At 41.3% G+C, this 22,880-nt stretch overlaps 1 protein-coding gene across 1 annotated transcript in view; it reads right to left on the bottom strand.

Moving 5' to 3' along the window:
- The window catches only part of ARHGEF33 (Rho guanine nucleotide exchange factor 33), a 705,710-nt gene that overhangs the window by 340,648 nt on the left and 342,182 nt on the right, over positions 1-22,880 (bottom strand). The window contains exons 10-13 of the mRNA XM_085609742.1: positions 7,260-7,343; positions 5,632-5,715; positions 5,014-5,162; positions 3,032-3,184 (exon numbers count right to left, since the gene is read on the bottom strand). Of these exons, the coding sequence (XP_085465868.1) occupies positions 3,032-3,184; positions 5,014-5,162; positions 5,632-5,715; positions 7,260-7,343 (470 nt within the window). The remainder of the gene's footprint in view (positions 1-3,031; positions 3,185-5,013; positions 5,163-5,631; positions 5,716-7,259; positions 7,344-22,880) is intronic.

Below are 22,880 nucleotides of genomic sequence, written 5' to 3'. Positions count from 1 at the left end.
AGATAATATATATATATATATATATATATATATATATATATATATATATATATATATATATATATATGTATATATATATATATATATATATATATAGATACATAAACCTGTAATATAAATTTTTAATATTTGACATTATATTAACTATAAAAGTAGGGATATGTTGGATAGCATAGGGGATAAAATTACTTTTCCCACTACAAAAAGTGTTACAGTAGGGAAAGTGTTGAATACTGGAGGGGAATAATTTACTATTACCACTACAGCAAATGTAATAGTAGGGAAAGTGTGGGATAGTGGAGGGGAATAATTTACTATTCCCACTCCATTGAGTGCAACAGTAGGGAAAGTGTTGGATAGCGGGTGGTTAACAATTACTATTCCCACTACAATGAGTGTAACAGTAAGGAAAGTGTTGGATAGCGGGGGGGGTTAAATTTACTATTCCCACTCCAGTGAGTTGAACAGTAGGGAAAGTATTGGATAGCGGGTGGGTAAAAATTACTATTCCCACTCCAATGAGTGTAACAGTAGAGAAACTTTTAGCTAGCGGGAGGGTAAAAATTACTACACCAACTCCAGCAAGTGCAACAGTAGAGAAAGTGTTGGATAGCGGGTAGATAAAAATTACTATTCCCACTCCAGCGAGTGCAACAGGAAGGAAAGTGTTGGATAGCGGGTATGTAAAAATTACTATTCCCACTCCAGTGAGTCCAACAGTAGGGAAAGTGTTGGATAGCGGTGGGTAAAAATTACTATTCCCACTCAAACGAGTGCAACAGTAGGGAAAGTGCTGGATAGCGGGTGGATAAAAATTACTATTCCCACTCCATCGAGTGCAACAGTAGGGAAAGTGTTGGATAGCGGGTGGGAATAATTTACTATTCCCACTCCACCAAGTGCAACAGTAGGGAAAGTGATGGATAGTGGAGGGGAATAATTTAGTATTCCCACTCCTGCAAAATAATTAACATTATTAACAAATAATTAATTTTTTCAAAAATAATTTACCTCCCTCTATGTTCCCCTATAAACGTTACCACCAATATTGTAAAATATTACACAATTAACATAATTATTTAACAATTAATTGATTAACTAATAACAATTAACCAGCAAATTAAAAACAATCAAAACCAAATTAGCTCACACCATTAACACTATAAAATACCTTTAAATTAATATTGCATATAAAAAAACTACAATTTTTATTAAAATTAAATTACTTCCCACCCAACTCCCCTATCAACCTACAACCAACTCATAAAAAAGTACACAATTAACATATTTACGAATTATGTGTTAATAATTAATATCCTATTAATAACTAATTAATAACAGTGTTAACGCAATTAACAATATAAAATATCAAATACATAAATATTAATTAATACAATTATTAATTAATTAATTATAATTAAATTACTTCCCACCCTACTCCCCTATAAAACCACAACCCGCTCCTCAAAAAATTACACACTTAACCTATTACCAATTAATTATTAATTAGTAATAACAATTAATAACAAATGAATTAACACAATTAACAATATGAATTATTAAATACTAAAATATTAATTAATACAATTATTTATTACTTAATTTAAATTAAATTACTTCCCAACCGATTCTCCTATAAACCCACAACCCACTACAGAACTAAAATGCAATATATATATATATATTTTAATTAATAACTACTAAAAAATATTATTAAATATATTATAAATAAATTACTTCCCACCATAATCCCCCATAAACCCACAATCCGTTACGGAACTAAAATACGCAAAAAATGTATTAACATAAAATTAATTACTTGTAAAAAATTCAAACATACATTACAAAAATAAGCTATACTTTTAACACATATACTAACACACAAAACACACAAAAAAATCGATATTATTAATAACGATATTTTTACTAATGATATTACTAACATCGATATTAATTAAAATGGCATTTCTTACCTACATTTCGATATTCTGGTCGACGATATTCTTGATGGTAGATATTCTGTCATATCTATATTTGAACATCGATATAACGGTATATCGAAATTTAGACATCGATATTATGTCTGCATACCAGCTCCTGGATGAATTTTCAGCAATTTGGGGATGCCTGGTATCAGAGGCCCTGCACTCTCAATCATGCTGTGTTACAGTGTGCCTTGCCATTGGTGATCCGTGCCGTCTGGCTCACACCACATTAGACAGCTGGGAGGGCTGTTTGCACGCCCGCCTCCTCTTATACAAATCTGTCAGTCCTCTTAATAAATGAACGATGCATGTAATTTAGGCTAAAAATGGCGGATAGGTAGATGTGCAAAGTTTGTACTACTTCTAACTACTGTCGCTCTCTGTGACTCTGCAGCTGTGGGCTGTATAAGGAGTATAAGGAGGAGGGTAACGGGGCAGCAACACCTGCATGCCCTAATGGAGGAACCACCTCTGAAACATTTCCAGTATAAACCCATTGTGTGCTATGGGCTTCACTCCTTTCAGTCGTGATTTGGGTACCTTAGAGCATTAACTGATTGCTTACTTTAAACACACATGCTTTCCTTTGTGGTTGGTGTAATAAGAGCAGCTGTTATTGTGGACCAGCTCAGACTCATACCTAATATGTATCTATCTGCAGGTGCCTCAGATTCTCCCAAAATTCTCAAGCTTTTTTATACTCCTTGATCATCCATACGCTTATGTGCATATACTACCAGAGTATCCTATTTTAACTATGCTACCTAAATACTGTAGATAAAAATGTGTCGATCAAAATATTGAGCGAGAACAGTGTGGGTGTGCGTGGGTGTATATGTGTGTGGGCAGATTTAACATACCCAACCCCATATAGATGTATCTTGATGGATAGACATCATGGTATGTAACTGTGGAGTTAAGAAAAGCAATTCTATACCGACCAATAGATACTTTACTTCATGATATTTTGATAGTCGATATTTAGTCTACAATATTTTAATAGCACAATATTTCAAATGCAATATTCTGACATACAACCCACTTACGTGGCCGTGGAGCTGGAGCCAGATGTTGAAGGATAGAGTTGCTGCATCTCATCGGATTGGATCCCACTGTCTCGAATGGAAGTGGTGCTCAGACTAGGAGAAACGTCTTGTCCATTAGAAGCCAAACTTTTATAAAGTTTTATCATGGAAGACCTGGATGAAACAAATGTCAGCATTAAAAAACTGAATTGTGTTTTTGTAATGTCCTATACTATTTACTTTTATAGACTGACTCCTAAAGCCTGATTGGAGGAGAGTAGTAACCTCTGATTTCTTGATGTAAGGGTGGATCCTCAGTGAAGGATTTTCAGAGAGTTAAGAATCCTCCAGCAGAATGACCTCCGCCATAGAGATAGTAGAGCAGCCATAATTTATCTGGATGATTAGCTATTAGTGGAAGATCCTTCAATGGAGTATTTACCATGTGCTTAATAAATCTGGCACTAGTGATCAATGTAGGGTTTGGATGAAATACCCCACTCTAATCTTCTCACAAGACATTCACAGTTTTTGCCATTTTTTACTGTTACACAGATGTGTTTTGATAACAAGAGCAAAATGCACCTTTGCACAATGTGTTATGCTTTGCAGGGTGTTATCACACACTAACATCAGTTCATTTTGTATACGTAGGAGTAGTTGTATGAAACAGTTACTCTGCAGTGAAGCAACCCAGGGCAAACTGGATGCTTGTGAGCCATGAAAAAGGTAGATTGGAACCTTGCAAATGGCCCTGGTAAAAGAAAAGCTACCACAAAGGTCGGGACATACTACAGGGCCTCAAACAGCCAATAAGGGTCCAATACCTCCATTCTACAAAGGTCAGTAGTAGGCATGGAAAGTATAGAAAAGCTCAGAAATGTTATTGTCAGCTCAGATCATGCACTATTTCTTCTAGGTGAGTTGTCTTTTTAACTTATAGGTCTCAAAAGGAGCACTGAAACATTCTAATGACCCATCAAGTTGAAATGCAAAATGTAAACTGCATCGCAAACCACTTTTTTTTTTTTACACAGCATCTGCGAAAAACTGCAAAGCTCTTCCCCCTTCCTGAATCCCCAGAGCAAAGCACAGGTAAACTGCTCTGACAGATTAATAACTGGGCCACTTGCCCAGTGGTGGTTGGCATGGCAAGAGGAGATTACCTCTTAAATGAGGTCCCTGTTCAAAGTGGGCAGACGCAGTCTTACATTTTCTGCGCATCAGTCTCCTATAATATACTTTATTTCTAGTACACAATCTGTACATCTCTTTATTTTTCCACATTTGTTAGATGGCCAAAATGACTGCTAAATAATTATGGAGACAGTCCTATTTTTAATAAATGGTGGGACCTCATCTGGTGTGCAGCGCGTTGTCCCAGAACACAGGCTAACAAATGTTTCAGAAAGATCTCTGAGAACACATGCCTCTCAAGATGGCGCAGGATCTGAAGAATCCATCTTAAAAAGGGAACAGGGACATATTCTATATAAGGGGTGTCTGGAAGCAACAACCTCCTTGAATCCCTATTTCGATTAATGAGGTTAGTTTGACATTATTATCCTGCAAAGCTAGGCATAATATGCAGTAATCAAGCATTTGGAAGCGAAAAGGAATTCGACAAAAAATACTCGAAGAGGGATATAAGGAGTAGTACTGTACAAGCCTTTATTCTCAGAGAAAACGTGTCTGAAAGCACTAGAATGAGCACCAGGATTTGCCCACACAAGGGTGCGATCTTCTGGCAGGTGTCTCACCCGTTTCTCCCACTTTATTGTCCACTGACAGTCATTTTTTTAACTGGTGGCCTCTTCAACATACATGTATCAATCAAGAAAGCAGAATTATGCATGAACAAGACTGCAGCAATAGCAAATGTTGTCCCCTTTGCCCACCATGCATGAGTGACACCTGCTTCATGCCATGATTAACTAACTCAACCATGAATGTGATTTGTTGCTGGAAGGTTAGTTTATCACTTTGAATAACTCATAACTCACTTCTTTAATTTTTTCCTTTTCTGTATCAGAAGGTCCTCGTCATATTGAAACAGAAGGCTGTAATGAGAGATGAAGACTCGCAAACGCTGGACACAGACCAGAAGTAGATAGTAGTCAGGGTGTTTCTGTTCTGTGTATTTCAGGACATTCTGGCATGAAGAAAAACACCCATTGTCAGCAGTGTCAAAGTATGTATAGATTCAAATGCCTCACACAGGTGGTGGAAGAAGCACATTAATGCTTGTTTCCTATACAATATTATGATAAATATAGTAGACATAGCTGGTGAGGTGAACTCAATGCTAAAAACACTTTACATATTGCCATTTGCTTTGATGCAGTGAAAAAAATGAAATGATAGGAGGATAGCCTGACATCTAGTACAATTTATTGTTTTCTTTGATGTATTCCTAGTGAAAAGTCAGAAAGTCCCATGATAACCGTAGTAGCTTACGCTTTACATTTTAATCAATGATAGCCTCATGCACTGCTGTTAAGTGCTGAAGCCTGCATTATGGAATATTTGGTTCCGTTCTATGCAGTATAATGGCCATTTCTCTAGTTTTCCAGCTCATCAATGTATCCATACTTTCAATCTGTATTTAGGTGGCTCCTTACCTGTAAATGGCTGAGATACTCTGGGATCCGCTGGACGACATGAAAAAGTAGTATATATAGATCCGACTTAATATCTTCCTCAACCTAAAGAAGGAAAACAATTTATGTGGACTAACCATAAGATATGTTTATAAACCAGATGGAATGGGTTAAGGACCATTCACAGTTTAGAGGCTGAAAGTTATTCCGGGTATAAAAAAAATTAATTTGAGTATCAAACCAGTAACATTGACATCTCAACTAGAAATAGTTATGGTATGTAGTAAGTTGCATTCACTTGGGATAAACTGTGCATTTGGGGTGTTAGGAGATGACAAAGTGTCTATGATAGCCGATCTCAATTAAAAGAATGGTTCATAGGTCACATTGCTGTAAGCATGGTTCCCTAATCCTCGTTTATGCAAATAGATGCTTCACGGTAAGCAACATGCTGACCATGTCGGAAAAGGATTTGCTTCTTCCATGCAAAATTACTATAAAGAAATACTCCAATTGTGGTCTCTTTTTCAAATAATGATCAACAAGAACTTTTATACTATTCCCAGCCCTCCGCTGCTCTATACACCTGTTGGGAGATTGTACCTCCATAGCTGCCTGTCCCCAGCCGCTCCTATGCATACTTCTCAATGGGTTATCCACAGGGGTAAGAAGTGACTGGGGTGGTTTGGCATGTTCTTTGTGGTGATTTATTTTGTAGTCTGGCACTTCACTGCTTTGGGGAGTGGAGTTCTTCCTTCCAAATAGTGATGTGCTTCCTCAAAACCTGAATCATTGCATTTAGGCTAAGGAATGAGTAGACATAGAAGGGCATTGAGTGTTAGGCTAGAGGCCTTGGCACAGAGTCTACTGGGGCACTATTGGAGTTGACAGAAACCCGGTGTTTCTTCTTGCAGCAAGCCTCTCCCTAAAGGTGCCAATGGCTGTGCCCTTGCTTTCGCAACATCAGCATTTGACTATGGTCCCTGGATTGCTTCTTCCTGATCCCAGCAGCTAAGGGAAGACCCTTCTACATCATGTCTGCCTCAGGGTGACCATTCCTAAACCTTGACCTATGGCGCTGAGAAGCATCCTCTGTGGTGAGAACTGAAGGAGGGCCTTGGAGAAGGCTTACCAATCATAGGATTATCAGGATTCCCAAATACAATGGCCTCTTTGGGAAAAAAGTCCAAAGCCTTAACGATACAAGGGAAAGGCAAGATGGACTACAAATGTACCAATGAAACACTGTTCCTACAGAAGGAGGCATGAGGAAGTAAACACTCTCTAACCATCTGCATGTAAGAGTTTTTTTTTAAAACGATGAATACCAGGAGTAAGTAAGGACTACTCCTGGCTTCCTCTTGGAATTCTGGCGTCAGTCACGAGTACTACACAGGTATGTCACAGCAGCATCTTTGTGAGTAGGACGGTGTTTTTCTTTACTTTTTAAATGTGACTGTTTATCTAAAAAGTTTGAAAGGTGCTTTTTTACAGAGCAATAGAGAGGTTTCTTTCTATACTATTTGACATAGTTGTAAAGTAGATGTGGCCTAATTGACCCACTTTACAACAGGACCAGCATTTACTTTCACATGTGAAATAATATTTACGAGAAAATAATATAGTATATGCTGTATTAATGTACTCACCTCTTTCAGAACCACAATATGGATCACAGAGATGCAATCTGGCAAATCCTTCAAGTAGGCAACGTAGTAGTCCAAAAAGTTATTCTTTAAAAATAAAAACAATGAGTTAAAAAGTGAAGTTAACCTCTACTCTCATACAAAGAGATTTGTGAAAAAAGTGTGTATGGGTACTCCTCAACAGGCACGCCTGCTGCTGAAGGCTTTTTTCAACCTTAATTTACAAGTATGACTTAGGTGTTTATTTGTTAATTATTACTTGGTGAAATTGGACCAATCAAATTAGAGTGGATGTCTTCTCCCCTTTTCCACCCTCTTATTAGACAATGATGTTACAGGTGTAAAGGAGAAGTGTCTTTAAGTAAGAAGCGTTCGGGAACTCCTAATTAGTTGGAAACTGATCAGCAAATGATAAACAGCTCAATATAATGTATCCACAATTATAAAATGGCATAGCAAACAAAATATTTAAATACTATGCAGCTAGTAAATGGGAACAGTGACTCACAAATCAATAGTTCAAAATACTTTGATCCAAACTGTATTTACACAGTATTCACAAGTTGCCAATTGTTTTGGAATGATGGGGAATCAGTAACAAATTATCACACATTGGAACATAGTAGGTTCAAACTCAGGTTCAAACTATAAAAAGACACCAAAATACAATTAAACTGTTCACAGTGGACTCCCTAGGTGTGATGGATGAGAATTCTAGAAGCCCAAGTGGGAAGGAAGAGAACATTTAGGGAAAGTCTGAGGGTCATATTTACAAGACCTCGGTACCGTCACTTTTTACGACGGTCCTGTGGCGATAGGGGATTCGCCTTATTTACAAGACAGCGTTAAGCCACTTAGCGTGGCTTAACGCTGCCTTGTAAATAAGGCCCCCTTTCACCCTATGCTTAGAGTGAAAGGGGAGGGCATGGGTGCTGCTGTGGGTGTTCCAACGCAACACCCATTGATTCTGATGCTGCCTCCTATTTACAAGGGAGTTGTAAATAGGAGGCAGTGCCAGATATAAGACCTGGGAACACCTGGTCTTACCCTGGCGCAACAAGGAGAAATGTTTTATTTCTAATCTTTTTTGCAGTTTTCATGTGTGCTGTGTTGAGCAGCACACATCAAAACAGCAAAAGGCCAATGATTGTTTATGTGCAGGAAGATCCCCCGTTCTGCACATAAACATTTAAAAAAATGTAAATCCTGTTTTGCAACTTCTACGTGTGCTAGATTAAGCATCACACATAGAAGTTACAAAAAGGCATTTAAAGATTGTTTATGTGCAGGAAGCAGGACCTTCCTGTACATAAACAATCTTTCCCTCAATGCAGACACCCTTGCACTATGTTGCAAGGGAGCCTGCATTTGCGCTAGGCTACTAAGTGTAGCGCCAGCGCAGGGGTAAATGCAGGGCTGCACCATATTCTTGTAAATTTGGTGCAGTCCTGCGTTTCTGAAGTTGAGGAAATATGAATTTTTATGATCAATTGTGTCCCCTATCTAGACCCCAACGGCTCCATGTACATGCTACAAGTACATGTATGTTCCCTCCACTTCAAGCTATGAAGACACAAATACAATTGTGTCCAACGTTAATATGTCCTCTTTCAGATCTGCCATGAATGGGTCAGATATTCCGTTCCTAAGTATGCCTTGCTTTATATGGTATACTTTTCACGTTTTTCACGTTTTCCAGCTCTGGCTAGGTAGGCCCTGAATTCTGCCATCGAGCTTTTCCTGTTTCTGCCTCTGAATGCTCCAGCCTGGACCTGTATCTGTATCCATGAACTTTGTCTTACTCCCTGCGCGGCTAACGGTGCCTAGCCCGGCCTGTTGCCTGCCAAAACTGTATTCAGCCTTCAAGTTATCTGCTCCGCTCCTCGAGAAATGCATTCCTGTCTAGTAGCTTAGGTAAACATCCCTCCAGCTGCAGAGCAAAGGGCCCGGCCTTACTGTCTCCGTGCAAGTAATTCATGACTTTCGTTACCATGATAGGCCCATGCCCCCTCGCATCTCATGTAGACACTTAGACGCTTATACACGCACTAGTAGTTAGTATAGGATAGCCTCTGCCTGAGAGACCTTCCCTTCCAGATAATATAGTTCCTTAAACACAAGATATTAGATACGATTTGGGATTAGGTTGTCCTGACATCCCAGACTTCTGTCTCCTCATGTAGGGCTAAATGTCAAGTCCCCTTCACCCTCTAGTTACACGTCAATCACACGTCATGCGGCTGCGCGCGCATCTCTACCATGTATTTCTGCTGACTTTGCAGGATTCTCTTATGGATCCACCCACTTGTGTCATCATCATAATGACGTTTCTAGTATACGCCTTTATGCACGCCTATTGTAACGCCTTTTTCATTACGTATGTGTATTCTTATCTCTCTTCTCAGCTGTAACGCCTTCTGCATATGTCTTTACTGTAATGCATTTACTATAAATATGATAACCTGTCAATAATGTATTGCTGATCCCTTCCTGAACCTTCGTGGTGACGGAACCCGATTGCCTGGTTCGAACCATAATTCCTTTGTAAGGAATAAATTCCCTTTTATAACCTCAAATACCACGGATTCTGCCTCTTATTTTTACTGAGTTATTCTTATTGAATTTTACCGCATAAATTAAGTCTAGGTAATTTAAATTTACCACAAAGTGGCGGAGAAGGCGTTAAGCCAGGAAGGCTAACGCCTCACTCCACCACTTCCCTTGTAAATATGCCCGAGTCTTTCTGTGTAATGAGAGGATGAGGTTCATGGGAGCATCATGGGAGCTATAGACTCTGAAGGCTAATAATAGTAAATATCATTGATGAGCTGCAGACAGTCATAGGCAGACAAACAAACTCAAATGGACAATCCCAAACCATGAGCAGGTCTTGTTCGTACTACTCCTGCTTGCATCTAGTGCTTTCAATCCACTGTAGCTGTGGTTTGGGGTATACATTCCAGGGTGTACTATCGAGGTCCTTCAACACATTCCTAGATGCAATGCGCACGCTCACTAAAAGCACAGCAGATACACCTACATTCCCAAGCTTACTAACAAAACTGCAGGACCCAAAAGTTACATAGTATGGGTTTACAAAATTTCTATATGTTCTCTGCTGTGCGTACGGAACCCACATATCAATATCAGTTTTGGACAGCCACGGCCTGTGCAGGTAATAGCGAGGGGCCGGGTGTGGAGGGGGCGGCTGGGTGTGGAGGGGGGGCCGGGTGTGGAGGGGGGGGGCGGATTTCAACAAACAACCACGAAGGAAAATTAAATACATAATTAATTTTCACTCATCATCTTTTGTCGAAATCCCCTCCCCCCTGACCCCACCGCCCCACCGCTCTTACCTGCACGGGCCGCGGCTGGTTTTGGAATCAGAATACCCAGAACTCCCTAAACATGCAAGTAGTCTGCAATGTTTGATACATGATTAATGATTTTGTGGTACTTTATACAGGGAGACTGTATGACTCCTATATATTCCGAACTATTACCAAAAGTTACTTTAAAGCTCAGTAATATACTTTGCCCAAAAAAGACAATGTATATATAAATAGAAAATATGTGTTAACATATTCCTGTTTTAGTCACAGGTGCAATGCAACATAACAAAACCATTTGAGGGAATTATTCGATCATGATAAATAATTGTTAAAATGAACACCCTTGAGTTGGGTACTAATTAAGATTCATTATCAGCGCCTAAAGTGGTCTATATAAGTGAACATTACATTACAATAATTATAATAAGAACAAACATAATAATTCTTGTTTTTATTGTTATGATCATCATTCTTATATTAAACATCATTATTATTATACATCTGTACACATGCCAATCGCATTCTGAAAGGTGTATTAACTAAATATTAGCTGTGAAATTATGGCTACAGTCTGCCACAGTATCTCCAACGGGGAAGGACACTCAGAACGCAGTCGGACCCACTTGTGGTATAAGACCGCAAGCGTTACCACGCTTGCCTTTACAACGCATATGCCTTTACCACACATATTCCTTTACCACGTATGCCTTTACAATGATTTCCATTGTAAAGATGGTAAAGGCATATGCGAGTTAAAGGGAGTCGGCGCTCTAAACTTGGAGCAAATAGGCAGGAGCTTGGAGGTGTTGGAGACATCCTGCACGAACTTCCTTCTTCCTTCCTTCCTGTCTGCAGGTTGGTGAGTAGTATTTTTATGCAGGGTTGGGGTCAGGGTAGTTTTCAGGGCAGAGGGCTGGGTTTTATGGCTCAGGGCAGGGGTTCAGGGTAGTTTTTGGGACTAGGGGCCAGTTTTAGGGCTCAGGGCATGGGGCTGCGTGTTTTTAGGGCTGGGGTTGGAGTCGTTTTTAGGGCTGGGAGCAGGTTTTAGGACTTAGGGCGGGTGGCTGGGGTGTTTTAAGGGCTGGGGTGGGGTAGTTTTAAGGGATAGTTTTTAGGTCTCAGGGCGGGGGGCAGGGGTGTAACATTTGCCACTCATTTACTTTTACCAAGCATGCCTTAACAATGAAATTTGTTTTAAAGGCATGCGAAGTAAAGGCATTTGTGATAAAGAGGCGGTTGTGGTAAATACCGCGTTATTAAGGCATGCAAAGTAATTGCATGCGTGGTTTCGTCATACAACCATCTCCTACAAAGTTGAAAGCGGAGAATACAGAATACCCATAGATCGGACTACATGGAGGGTTTTAGGAATAGAGACACAATTCCATTCAAAGGGAGGAGCCTACATGTGTCCTTAGACTGAGATCATGAAAAGGGAAGAATACAATCTTCAGTTTTAACAAGAATGTACTAATGACCAGAGTACTCTTGGAACAAAAACCAGTAAAGCCTAAACCCTATATGGAGAAGTCAATTTAAAGGAGGACTTCTATTTGGAGAATGTCCAATAGTTAGGGCATACATGTTGGCACAGTAAATGATAAGTGTATTTTAAGGATGCTGAGCCCTCACCACTTCTGAGGTGGCATGCTTCAGCATAGGGCCTGCTCCTCACACTTGTTGGCAGTCTCCGGTATGTGCTGCCTCAACTTCACTTTGAGGGAGTACGTCTGTGTTGCAATGTGTGGAAAAACTAAATTATTATAACCTAGGGAAGGTGGGGAGATGAAAGAAACTTAATATTACCACCAGGTGGTAAGATTACTGGGAAACCCCGTAGTAAGATTGACAACACTGAACAGGGTGAAGAATAATGTACCCTGTAGATTAAAACAACGTGTTTCTGTCCCTACAAAACAGGCCAGCACTGGTGTGGGGCTTTCATCAAGAGCAGAAATTCCTATACAGTATGCACTTTGGGACAATGGATGTTGTCCCTTATGGTGACAGTAAATTAAACTTGTGGTGAGGTAGTGCAATTTAAGCGAAAATAAAAGCACAAAACCAATTTCTAGGCAACTCAAATATATCCAGAAAACATGCATACTAGAATATAAGCAAAACAACAACATTCAGGCATCTAAATTATACATTTTTGTATATTTATAAAGGACCTCCAAGGAGGTAGGTAGGCAACAGGGCATGTCTTGACAGCTTTTCCTACATTGAAGGTTTGTCAGGTGCCACAGGCTGGAGGCAAAACAGTGGATACCTAAAGCATGGATCATGCAATCCTAACTGACTTGGGCAATACCATGGCATAAACAGGCTAGGATTGTGAGTAATGCTTTGGGGACGACTACTCTTCCCCGTTTGTCTCATTACACTCACAAAGGTCTTTTTTTACAATTATGGTTCTCCCACACTTTCTTATTATTATCAGGAGCACATTGTTGTACTTCAGCAAATCCTTTAAGATGTAAACAAGGGATTAAGCATCTTGGGATACATAGAGTCTAACCAGAGATTTGGCAGATATAGGCAGATATTGGCAGTGCAGATGCAGATATTCGCCGTTTAATCAGCAAAGAGATTAGCTCTAGACACTTTGTGGCATATTTATGAATTTTTCATGCAGTGCAGCAAGCCACCATACTGTGCTGCGTTAAAGGGAGAGGCCAAGAATGCACCATATTTAACAGTTATATGGTGCATCCTGCTATCTGCCTGTGCTGGCACACAATGCATTTCCTAGTGCCAATACAGGCACCCTTGCACCATGGTGCAAGAGTGCCTGCATAGTAGGGAGGATTGTTTGTGTGCAGGGAAGGGGGACCTTCCTGCACATAAACAATCTTCCACTGCCTACTTTGGCGCTAGGCCACTAAGTGTAGTGCCAGCACAGGGGGAAACGCAAGGCAGCATCATATTCTTGTAAATATGGTGCAGCCCTGCGTTTCTGAAGTGGCGGAGTGAGTTGTTAAGCCAGGAAGGCTAACCCCTCACTATGCCACTTCCCTTGTCAAGTCCCTTAGTCTCAGAGAGCTCGTTTCGTGGCAATGATTCTACGATATCCTTCATGGGCCACTTCAATTATCTGTTGTAACAGACTCTGCAGGAATAACAATTCGTGAACCTCTCAGGATAATGCCTTCCTGAGTAACAGACAGTTCCTCTGTGACATTTTAATACTTATGGTACTCAATGTCACTGGTAAGAGGTTGAGTGTGCTGGTTCCAAGACTGATGCATAATAATGTCTTTCAGTTTTAAGATGTTACTATCGTGGTAATAACAATTAGTTCCAGTGATATGGCAGCCGGTGTACTTGATTTCACAATTACATTTATGTAGGCTTGAGCTATCTTGGAAGGGGTACCATGGCACTGTAGAGGCACTCGTCGGAAGTAGTTGGCAGAGTTTTGAACTTTCCCTTGAAGATGCACAATTGTGTACCTGTATTCTTGTAATTGTAGACCCCAACGTTCAATGCGTGGAGGCATCTTTGCTTTTGGATTGCCAAAGATGGTAATGTAATGTAAATATGCATTTGTAAAGCACAGACTGTCGCTCCGCAAGGAGCCTCCTGGCGCTAAGGAATAGTAAAGGAGAGAGTCAGTGGGAATTAAGCCTGAGATCTGATTAGATTAACACGAAACAGTGGGCATCTGGGATATTATATATACATGTTTTTAATGCCTTCCTAAAAAGGGATTCCGATTTGTGTAGTCTAAGGTTGGTTGGAAGTGCTTTCCAAGCCCTAGACCCCAGGACGGCAACAGTCCCTTTGTGGATCGTTTGAAGGCAGGTGGTCTCAGGAGGTTGGCTGTGGATGACCTGAGAGTCCTGATGGTGGTATACTGGGAAAAACGTGCTGAGAGGTATGTAGGTCCTGCCTTGTGCATGGCTCTATGAGTGGTTAAAAGAACCTTAAAAAGGATTCTCTTATGGATAGGAAGCCAATGCATGGTTTTTAGTGCTGCGGAGGCGGATGCTCCAGGGGGAGCTTCAGCACAAGGCACGCCGCAGCATTTTGGACTACTTGTAGTCTTTTTATTGTGGCTTTACTGGCCCCAGCAAAGAGGCTGTTGCAGTAGTCCAAACGCGAGAGGATCAGGGCCACTGCCACTGATTTCTTTACTGGAAATGGGATCAAATAAAAAAAAAAAATTACCGATCTTTTTAGGCTAAAGCAAGTGCCTGCTGTGGATAACGCGTGAGGGAGAAAAGACAGTGCGGAATCGAACTGAACCCCTAGGTTTTTTACAGCTTTGGCCATATCTGGGGGAGGGGTGGTTCCTTCTGGCCACCACCTATCCGGGATGAAGGTAACATTTGTTCCAATAGGCAGGATTTCGGTTTTAGCCGTGTTACATTGCAAGTGGTTGACCCTCAGCCACTGGAGGACTTGTGATAGGCAGGTTTTGAAGTGTACCTCGGCCTCTGTGTTATCGTTGTCCAGGGACACGATCATTTGGGTATCATCCGCGTAGGATGTTACTTTGATTCCGAAGGAACTTATAAGGGAGATGAGAGGGGCCATATAAATGGTGAATAACAGAGGGCTTAAGGAGGAGCCCTGAGGGACTCCTGTTGTTATAATTTTCTCTGTGGAGAGAAAGGGGCCTAGGGATACAGTTTGTCTACAGTTGGTTAAGAATGATTTAATCCATTGTAAGGCAGTACCTGCGATGCCGCCGCGTTCGAGCCTCTTCAGGAGGATGTCATGTGAGAAGGTGTCGAACGCGGCCGACAGGTCAAGTAAGATCAGGACTGCTTTCCTTCCCTTGTCTGCTATAGTTTTCAATGCCTCTGTGACTTCCAGGAGGGCAGATTCTGTTGAGTACCTAGGCCGAAAGCCTGATTGTTGGGGATGAAGAATATTAGCAGATTCAATGAATCTTGAGAGTTCTTTATGTACAAATGTTTCCGTGATTTTACCCAGTACCGGAAGCAATGAAATGGGCCGGAGGTTAGAGAGGACTGAGGGGTCAATGTTCTGTTTCTTTTTGAGGGGTTTGACCAGGGCGAGCTTCCATTCGTCTGGAACCAAACCCGTGCCAAGTGATGAGTTAACGATTTGATTTATAACTGGGTTGACTATGTCAATGAGTTTGTGTAGGATCATGGGGGGACAGGCGTCCAATGGGGAGCCTGATTTGCAGGTCAAGATGATTCTAATGGTATTGGTTTGAAGGTTGTGATACAGTGGGCCGCGTGGGAGGGATATGATTCTGCGGCCTTTATGTTAGTAGGAGTGGTAGGAAAATTCTTTTGGATCTTAAGGATCTTGGCTTCAAAATAGTTTGAAATGTCGTTACACAGGGCTTGTGAGGGGGTAGTTCTTTCTGTAAACCTTTGGGATTAGTGAAGGACTTTATAATTTGAAAATTGCCTTTTGGTCTAGGTTAGCCTCCATTATTTCCTTTGAGTAGTATTCCCTTTTTACTCTTTTAATGTGGTCCTGATAGAGTTTCCTGCTTTTTTTGTAAGCTGCTCTATCTTCGCAATTATATTACCTTCTCCATTTGCGTTCTTGTAGCTTACAAAAATGGTGCTTTGAGGCTAAATCGGGTGTAAACCAAGGCGCCTTTTGAGCTTTTGGTTTCATTTTTTTTTTGTCAGGTTTCTCTAGAGGGGCTAGATCATTACATACGGTTGAAAGCCAGGAATGGAGACAATGCGAGTCCCACTCTGGGTTACCTGTTAAGTTCGGTATACGAGCCTGTGCATGGGTAATCAGCTTAGGGTCCTCTAATAGTTTGGCCCAATGGCGTCTGGGTTGGGAGTTGAGGGGAAGCCAGCCCGAACAACCTATGTGTGAAGTCCCAATAGTGAATGGTATCAGGAAATGGTCTGACCAGATCAACGGGAGAGGGGGTTTTACCGTGAGTGCAGCGAAGTTAGAACAGACCCCATCAAGAATATGGCCCGCCCGATGGGTTGGGAGCTCCACCAATTATTTTAAGGTAAGGAGCTCTATAATTTGAAGAAAGTTATCAACTCCCGGTGAGCATCAGGATTCCAAATGAAGATTGAAATCGCCAAGCACCGTGAAGTTGGCATATTTGAGGAGGAGCTGGCTTAAGGAGTCACTCAACGAGTCAGTAAAGGTGGAGCTTTGCCCTGGAGGTCGATATATCAAGAACCCTGAGATTGACATTGAAGCATTGAGTGAGATACAGAAACCTAAGCATTCAGCATCCTCAATGGAATCGAGGTCCAAGGTGGAGCAAAGCATTGAATCGCGTAGAATGATGGCTAGGCCACCACCTCTGACAGCCAATCTATCCTTTCTATAAATTTTGTAATTCGGTGGGAGTGCAATGGCTATATCCGTATTGCACCACTCTTTCAACCATGATTCAGTGATAAATAGGAAGTCAAGTTGCTGATCAAGTATTATGTCCCTGACCTCTTGACAATGTTTGCTAAGTGATCTAGCATTGACTAGGCCTCCTTGTAATGTGGTTTTGAGTGTCATAATAGGTGGGTTCATTTTATTTATTAGTATAGTAGGGCCTAGTAAAAAATCCTGTCTACACTTATGGCAGGAGCAGGCTCCCCATACATTTTCTGGGGCAACCTGACATATACAACATCCCTTGACGTTAAACATTTTTAGTGTCTCGGAACTATATACTCGCTGGGTCAACAAAGCATGATGATCTGTCACAAGCTTAAAAGGCTTAACATATGAGAATACATGGAAATTTTCACATGCCCACACCAATGCTAAACTTTCTTTCTCAGGTTGTGAATAAGCACGTTCAGTTTGGGACAAACATCTGCTTGCATATTCCACAATGTGTTTTCGAGCTTTTGGTTATCAGCTGTGCTGTGCAAGGATTGTGCCTAGCCCAACGGGGCTACTCTCAAAAACAACTTCGGTATGAAGCTTTGGATCAAAGTATGCCATTTCATAAGCATTCTCAATAGCTTGCTTGAGTTTCTTGAAACTTGGCTCGCATTCATGTAACCAATAAAATGAAATATTCTTTGTCGTCAAGTCTCTTAATAGAGCACTTACAGTGGCAAAGTCTCATATTATTTTGATCAGCAGCTGGCTGCCAAGGAATTAGCGTAACATGGAAACACCTTGTGGGTGACTTGGTAGAGTATTGTGCAGCAACTTTGACAACAGCAACTTTGAAAAGTAAATGAAGAAATCAAGTAAATGTTTTACATAAGATCCATTCTCTATAGGGGCAACTGCAGAGTAGAGGAAAACCTGCTGTATCCAGAGGAGTTCCAAATTGTGGGATACCCTAAAGGTGTCCTTAGAATCGGAAATAATATTGGCAGTCTTTTGCGCAGCTAAAATACAGGCACGGGTCAGAGCAATCAGTTCATCTATTTGAGTGAAGTGCACATTAGAAACGTGCCATCCCTCAACATCCTATAGGGTACAAACAGCATGGCCTGCAACCAGTGTTCTTGTCTCATTTCTGAGACATTAACCATCCACATAATGCATGAAATCACAATTTGGGTTTAGATAGGGAACCAGTGACAGTAAGACAGTTGCGAGGTGTACAGTCATGATCAGTAGGAAACAGGGAAGGAGGCTCCAACGCAGGACATTGTCTCAAGGTGATGTAAGTAGCACATAGTAACGGTATATCCCCCAATGAGAGCCCAGAGCTAAAAAAATGTTGAATTTTAGTAGTCAATAATAATGTGGCTGAAGCATGTGGTACAGCAACAGTACGAGTTGCCTCTAACACAATATTTTTAGATGTTTCAGCTACGAGGGCAGACATTACCACTGTGCACATGCATGGAAGCATCCCTGCCACAACAGCATGAAGTACAAATAAATAGTAAGCAAGTAAGCATTTTGTGCTCCATGATTTTGTACAAACACCCCCAAAGCTAAGCCCAACATCTCATGGTAGTACAACATGAAAGGCATATAATTGGGAAATGCCAAAGCAGGTGCAGAGTACAGTACTTGATTCAAAGTTACAAAGGCATGCTCTACCTGTTTGGACTTAGGCAAGTGTTCTGCCATATTTTCCTTAACAAAATCTTGCAATGGCTAGTCAATATTGGCATATCTCAAAAGCTATTGGCAAAACTATTTCCCATCCCAAGAGTGAGTACTTGTGAGATGGTAATGGTGCCAGGTAGCTAACATCAATGTGGTCCATGGACAGTGGTTGCTCCATCGCTATGATGTCTGACAAATATTGAATGAGGTAAGCAGAACTGTAAATCATCTTTAGAGGTTTTGTGTCCCATTTTAGCTGATTTAATGAGCAGATACAGGGAGTCCGCCCTGCATTGGTCCTGAGAGTCATAAGTAATTGACAAGTCATTAACTTATTGATAGGTTCTCCTGGAAGTTGAGGGTGTCAAGATCTTTCTTGTGAGACTATGAACAGCTAGAAAGTGACTCCACATACCTTTGCGGGATATGAGAATAAGAAATTTAGAAGGGAGAGTTGTATTGGGTGCCAGCAGGAATAGGGATAGAGAAAAAAGCAGAACACACATCTGGAACAGTAAACCATACAGCAGTCACTGGGATACATGACATAATGGTAGCAGGGTTTGGTTGAACCATGAAACTTGGCAATACAACAACGTCTATAGACCATAAATCTTGCACAACAGTAAGTTTCTTTACCAGGCTTTTTTATTACATGAGCAGGAGTATACAAATGTTTACAATAGGATTTCAAATTTGATCTAGCACATCAGACATTGTTGGCGATGAAGGTTTTGCAGTACTATTAGTTCCACATGAATCATTACTCTCAAAAAGGACCGTCAAGACAGTGTTGTGATTAAACACCATCAACACAGTACATTTCAATGTACATAAGATATCCCTCCATTAGAGGTTTGCAGAAGAGGCAGAGACTAAGAGAAACTCATCTTGATCAATTATGGTACCCAAAGAGATGGCAACAGGTTTACCAATGTAGTGCAGAACACATGCATTAAAATGGCCAAATGCATCCATCATTTTGCCCGAGAGAGTTAGTGGTGGGAATTTGGCGGTTTGCAATGCAGACCTCCTAAAACCAGTATTACTAAGGCATGAGATTGGCTTTCCCTTAATGACACATTGTAATTGCGGTCCCTTCTGATCTACAAGGATCAAAGCATTCACAGAGCAGTGGGCTCCCATTAGGCTGTCGAAAAAGGTACGGCATTAATTTTGTGCAAGAGAGGTGAATTCATATTGCTTGGCACATCATATCAATGCTACAGTACTTTTGGGCACTCTCATTTGCAATGACCTAACTGAATTCAATTATAACAAGAATGTATAAAACGTGCATTAGTAGTTGAGGTTGTAAGGGCCTGTCTCAAGTATAATCAGAGTCCTTGTCAGGGTAAACCACTAAAGTTGCTAATTAAACCTGACATCAGCCCCCTGAGAGCTATGACGCAGGGCAAACAGGCTTTGCTTTAAGGCAATGTGTAAAGTAGTTATACTGTACTAAAACTGTAACACATTTGGTAATGCAAAACAATAAAAATCCCAAAATGAATTAGAAAAATAGAGTATAATGTAATAAACTCAATGACATCAAAATGAAAAGAATCCAATTAGGGAAGATAGAGATATTAACGTTTAAAGTTTTAAGTAGAAATAGCACCAATAAGCTCAACATGTAACTCTAGAACAGGACCTAGATGTAATTTGATACTAACCTCAATAGTTAGATAAACTAACAAAGGTTAGGTTGTCCTGGTCAAAGACTTTACCTTCTGATTTTAGACCTTTAAGTCCCAATCCACTACAGGTACACACTTCTAAAGTCCCACAGTACTTCAGGAGAGGCACTTAGAGACTCACAGGGGGGAGGCAGGGTCCAGTCCAGGTCCAGTTGCCACTGATCAGCTTCTCAGGCAGCAAGTTCAGCCCTCTTCTGGTTCTTCACAGGTCCAGGACTGTTCTGAAGTGAGTGCCTAGAGGTCCCACATTTATGCTTAGTACGAGCAAGTGGGTGACCCCCGGGGACACCCTAACCAATGGGGTATAGGTTCCCTGGGCTAATCTTACCCACTTTGGGAATTTTCAAAATTACCTAAGACTTCAACCACACTAAACTTGGGCTTTGAGGGTTGGGGTTCTGTGTGTGCAGTGTACGACAGTAATCGTAGTGTTCTCCCACAACTAACAGTAAACTCCAGTTTTAGGCAGACCCTGTACCCCTAGCTAACTCAGGGACAGAAGTATGGTAAAATCAAAGCTGAGCTTTAAGCAACCAGACAGTGGATACACACATAGGGCCTGAATATGAGGCTGGCATTCCGAGGACCCCCAGACTCACGTGGGTGTGGTGGTGGCAGTCCGACCACTGTATTACAACTTTGGCAGTTGGACCGCCATTGCACAGTGGCAACCGCCAGGGAACCACGTTCCCTGGTGGTCCTGCAGTGGTCAAGGGTTCACAATATGCTGCTGGTGTCGCTGTGGCACTGCCATTCATAGTACAAGTTTCAGGATCACCAGCGGTGTCATGAATGTTCTTCCTCCATGAAACTGCTGCCCATCATGAAACAGAGGGGGCCTATGCAGGGGGGCACATGTTGTGCCCCCCCTGTGTGCATGCACCCCCAGTTCAAGCACGGGAGGGACTTCTCAGTTTCTAAGGCATACATAGGTGCCTTTGAAAGGCACCACAACAGGACCGCCACACTGCCCACCAGACCATGAAAAACTCATAATCTGGAGGGCGGGCGGTGGCCCTGTTTGGCAGTTCTGGAGAGGGGGGAGGCATGGCGGCTTGTCCAGGACCGCCAAACTCGTAATTGGGCCCAAAGGGTTTTGACATTCTGTTACCCTCCCTTGATGTGAGTCCCAAATGTTATGTATAGAGCCCCAGCAGAGCTGTCAAGCAGGATGTTACATTCAAGCAGGAATTAAAATCTCTAAGCCAAAGAGGATGCTCACGAACCCCCTCCTGTTGGTTACTAAATGAGTTCTGGGGAAGCTATCCCTCCCACTGAGTTTGGTGGCTTTCTGACTAGAAGGACAAATGGAGAGGCAGGCTAAGTCAGTCCCCTTTAAAAAGCATCAAAGGTCTGGGCACATACCACAGGCCATTCTATAAAGGGCAGGACAACACGTCCCCACACACAAGGCCTATTGTCCTGCGAGCATTTGATACCTCACCACAGGGCCGCCGTCAAGCTGCCGGGTGACAGTTGAGTATTTAGAGAAAGTGCTCCAGAAGCTTTAGGCAGGCAAAAGGTTACTTCTCTAAAGTAACTTTTCTGTAACAGTTCAAGAAATTCAAACTCTATCATTAAATTGGATTTTGTTCAACTACCAAATACGTTGATATATTTATCTAGCTATCACCAATCAGAAATTAGCATTATGAGGTGTTATAATGTAATCCGGCAATTCATCACTAAAGCAACCAGCCTTGTTACGATGAAAATAGCTATATGCTTTTTGACTGTGAGGACATGTAGAATATAAAACTTCCACATGCCCTACTTTTAATTACCATGCACCCTAACCAATGGGCATCAAGGCCTACCATAGGGGTTACTTATAAATACGTAAAAAGAAGTATTAGGACTATCTAAAAGATTTTTTTATTGACAGGTCAAATTGGCAGTTTAAAACTGCACTGCCACCCTACAGTTCACAGACAAAATATCGACCCCCAAAATATCCGCATACACAATATTGTGACATAGATATCGATGTCAAAAATTTGGCATGCTATACTTATCATCAAAATTACAAAAATATTGAAAAAATATTGTGAGATGGTCATGATGGAGGGTGGACGTGGAGAAGAAGGCTTTTCATATAAGTTTGGGGTACCAAGGATCTTTAAACGGGTGCGTCTGAACGTTCTTAGGTCTGCCCTTGATATCTGGTTTAAGGTTAGATGTAGATGGGGGATTGGGTATTATTCAGAGTGTGCCCTCATCTGGGAATCCCCGGGGATCCCGCTCTGTTTGAAGGACAGTCTCGCAATTCCAATAAAGAGGGCGGGTATAACCAGCTGGTCAGAGCTTGTTTCTGAAGAGGGACTCCATCCATGGGAGGTATTAAGGGCTAAGGTGGGGGGTAGTTTCTCTAAGTTTAAATATCTGCAACTTGCCTCTTGGTATACAGCAGAAAAGGAAGGTATAAGGGGTGATTGGGAAATGGAACAGTTTTTGCAAATGGTTCACCGTAAAAAGAAAGAAGTTGCTATCTGGTATAGGAAGCTAATGGAAGCTGATGACATGGAAATCCCCCCACAACATGAGGTCTGGAACCAGTCCCCTCTTGAGTCTAATATTGCAGACTTTTATGAACCTTCTAT

This window comes from Triturus cristatus, chromosome 6, assembly GCF_964204655.1.
Source record: "Triturus cristatus chromosome 6, aTriCri1.1, whole genome shotgun sequence".
In the NCBI taxonomy this organism is placed as follows: Eukaryota; Metazoa; Chordata; class Amphibia; order Caudata; family Salamandridae; genus Triturus; species Triturus cristatus.
Note: the sequence above shows the minus strand (reverse complement) of the source record. Positions and strands in the feature narration are given on the sequence as shown.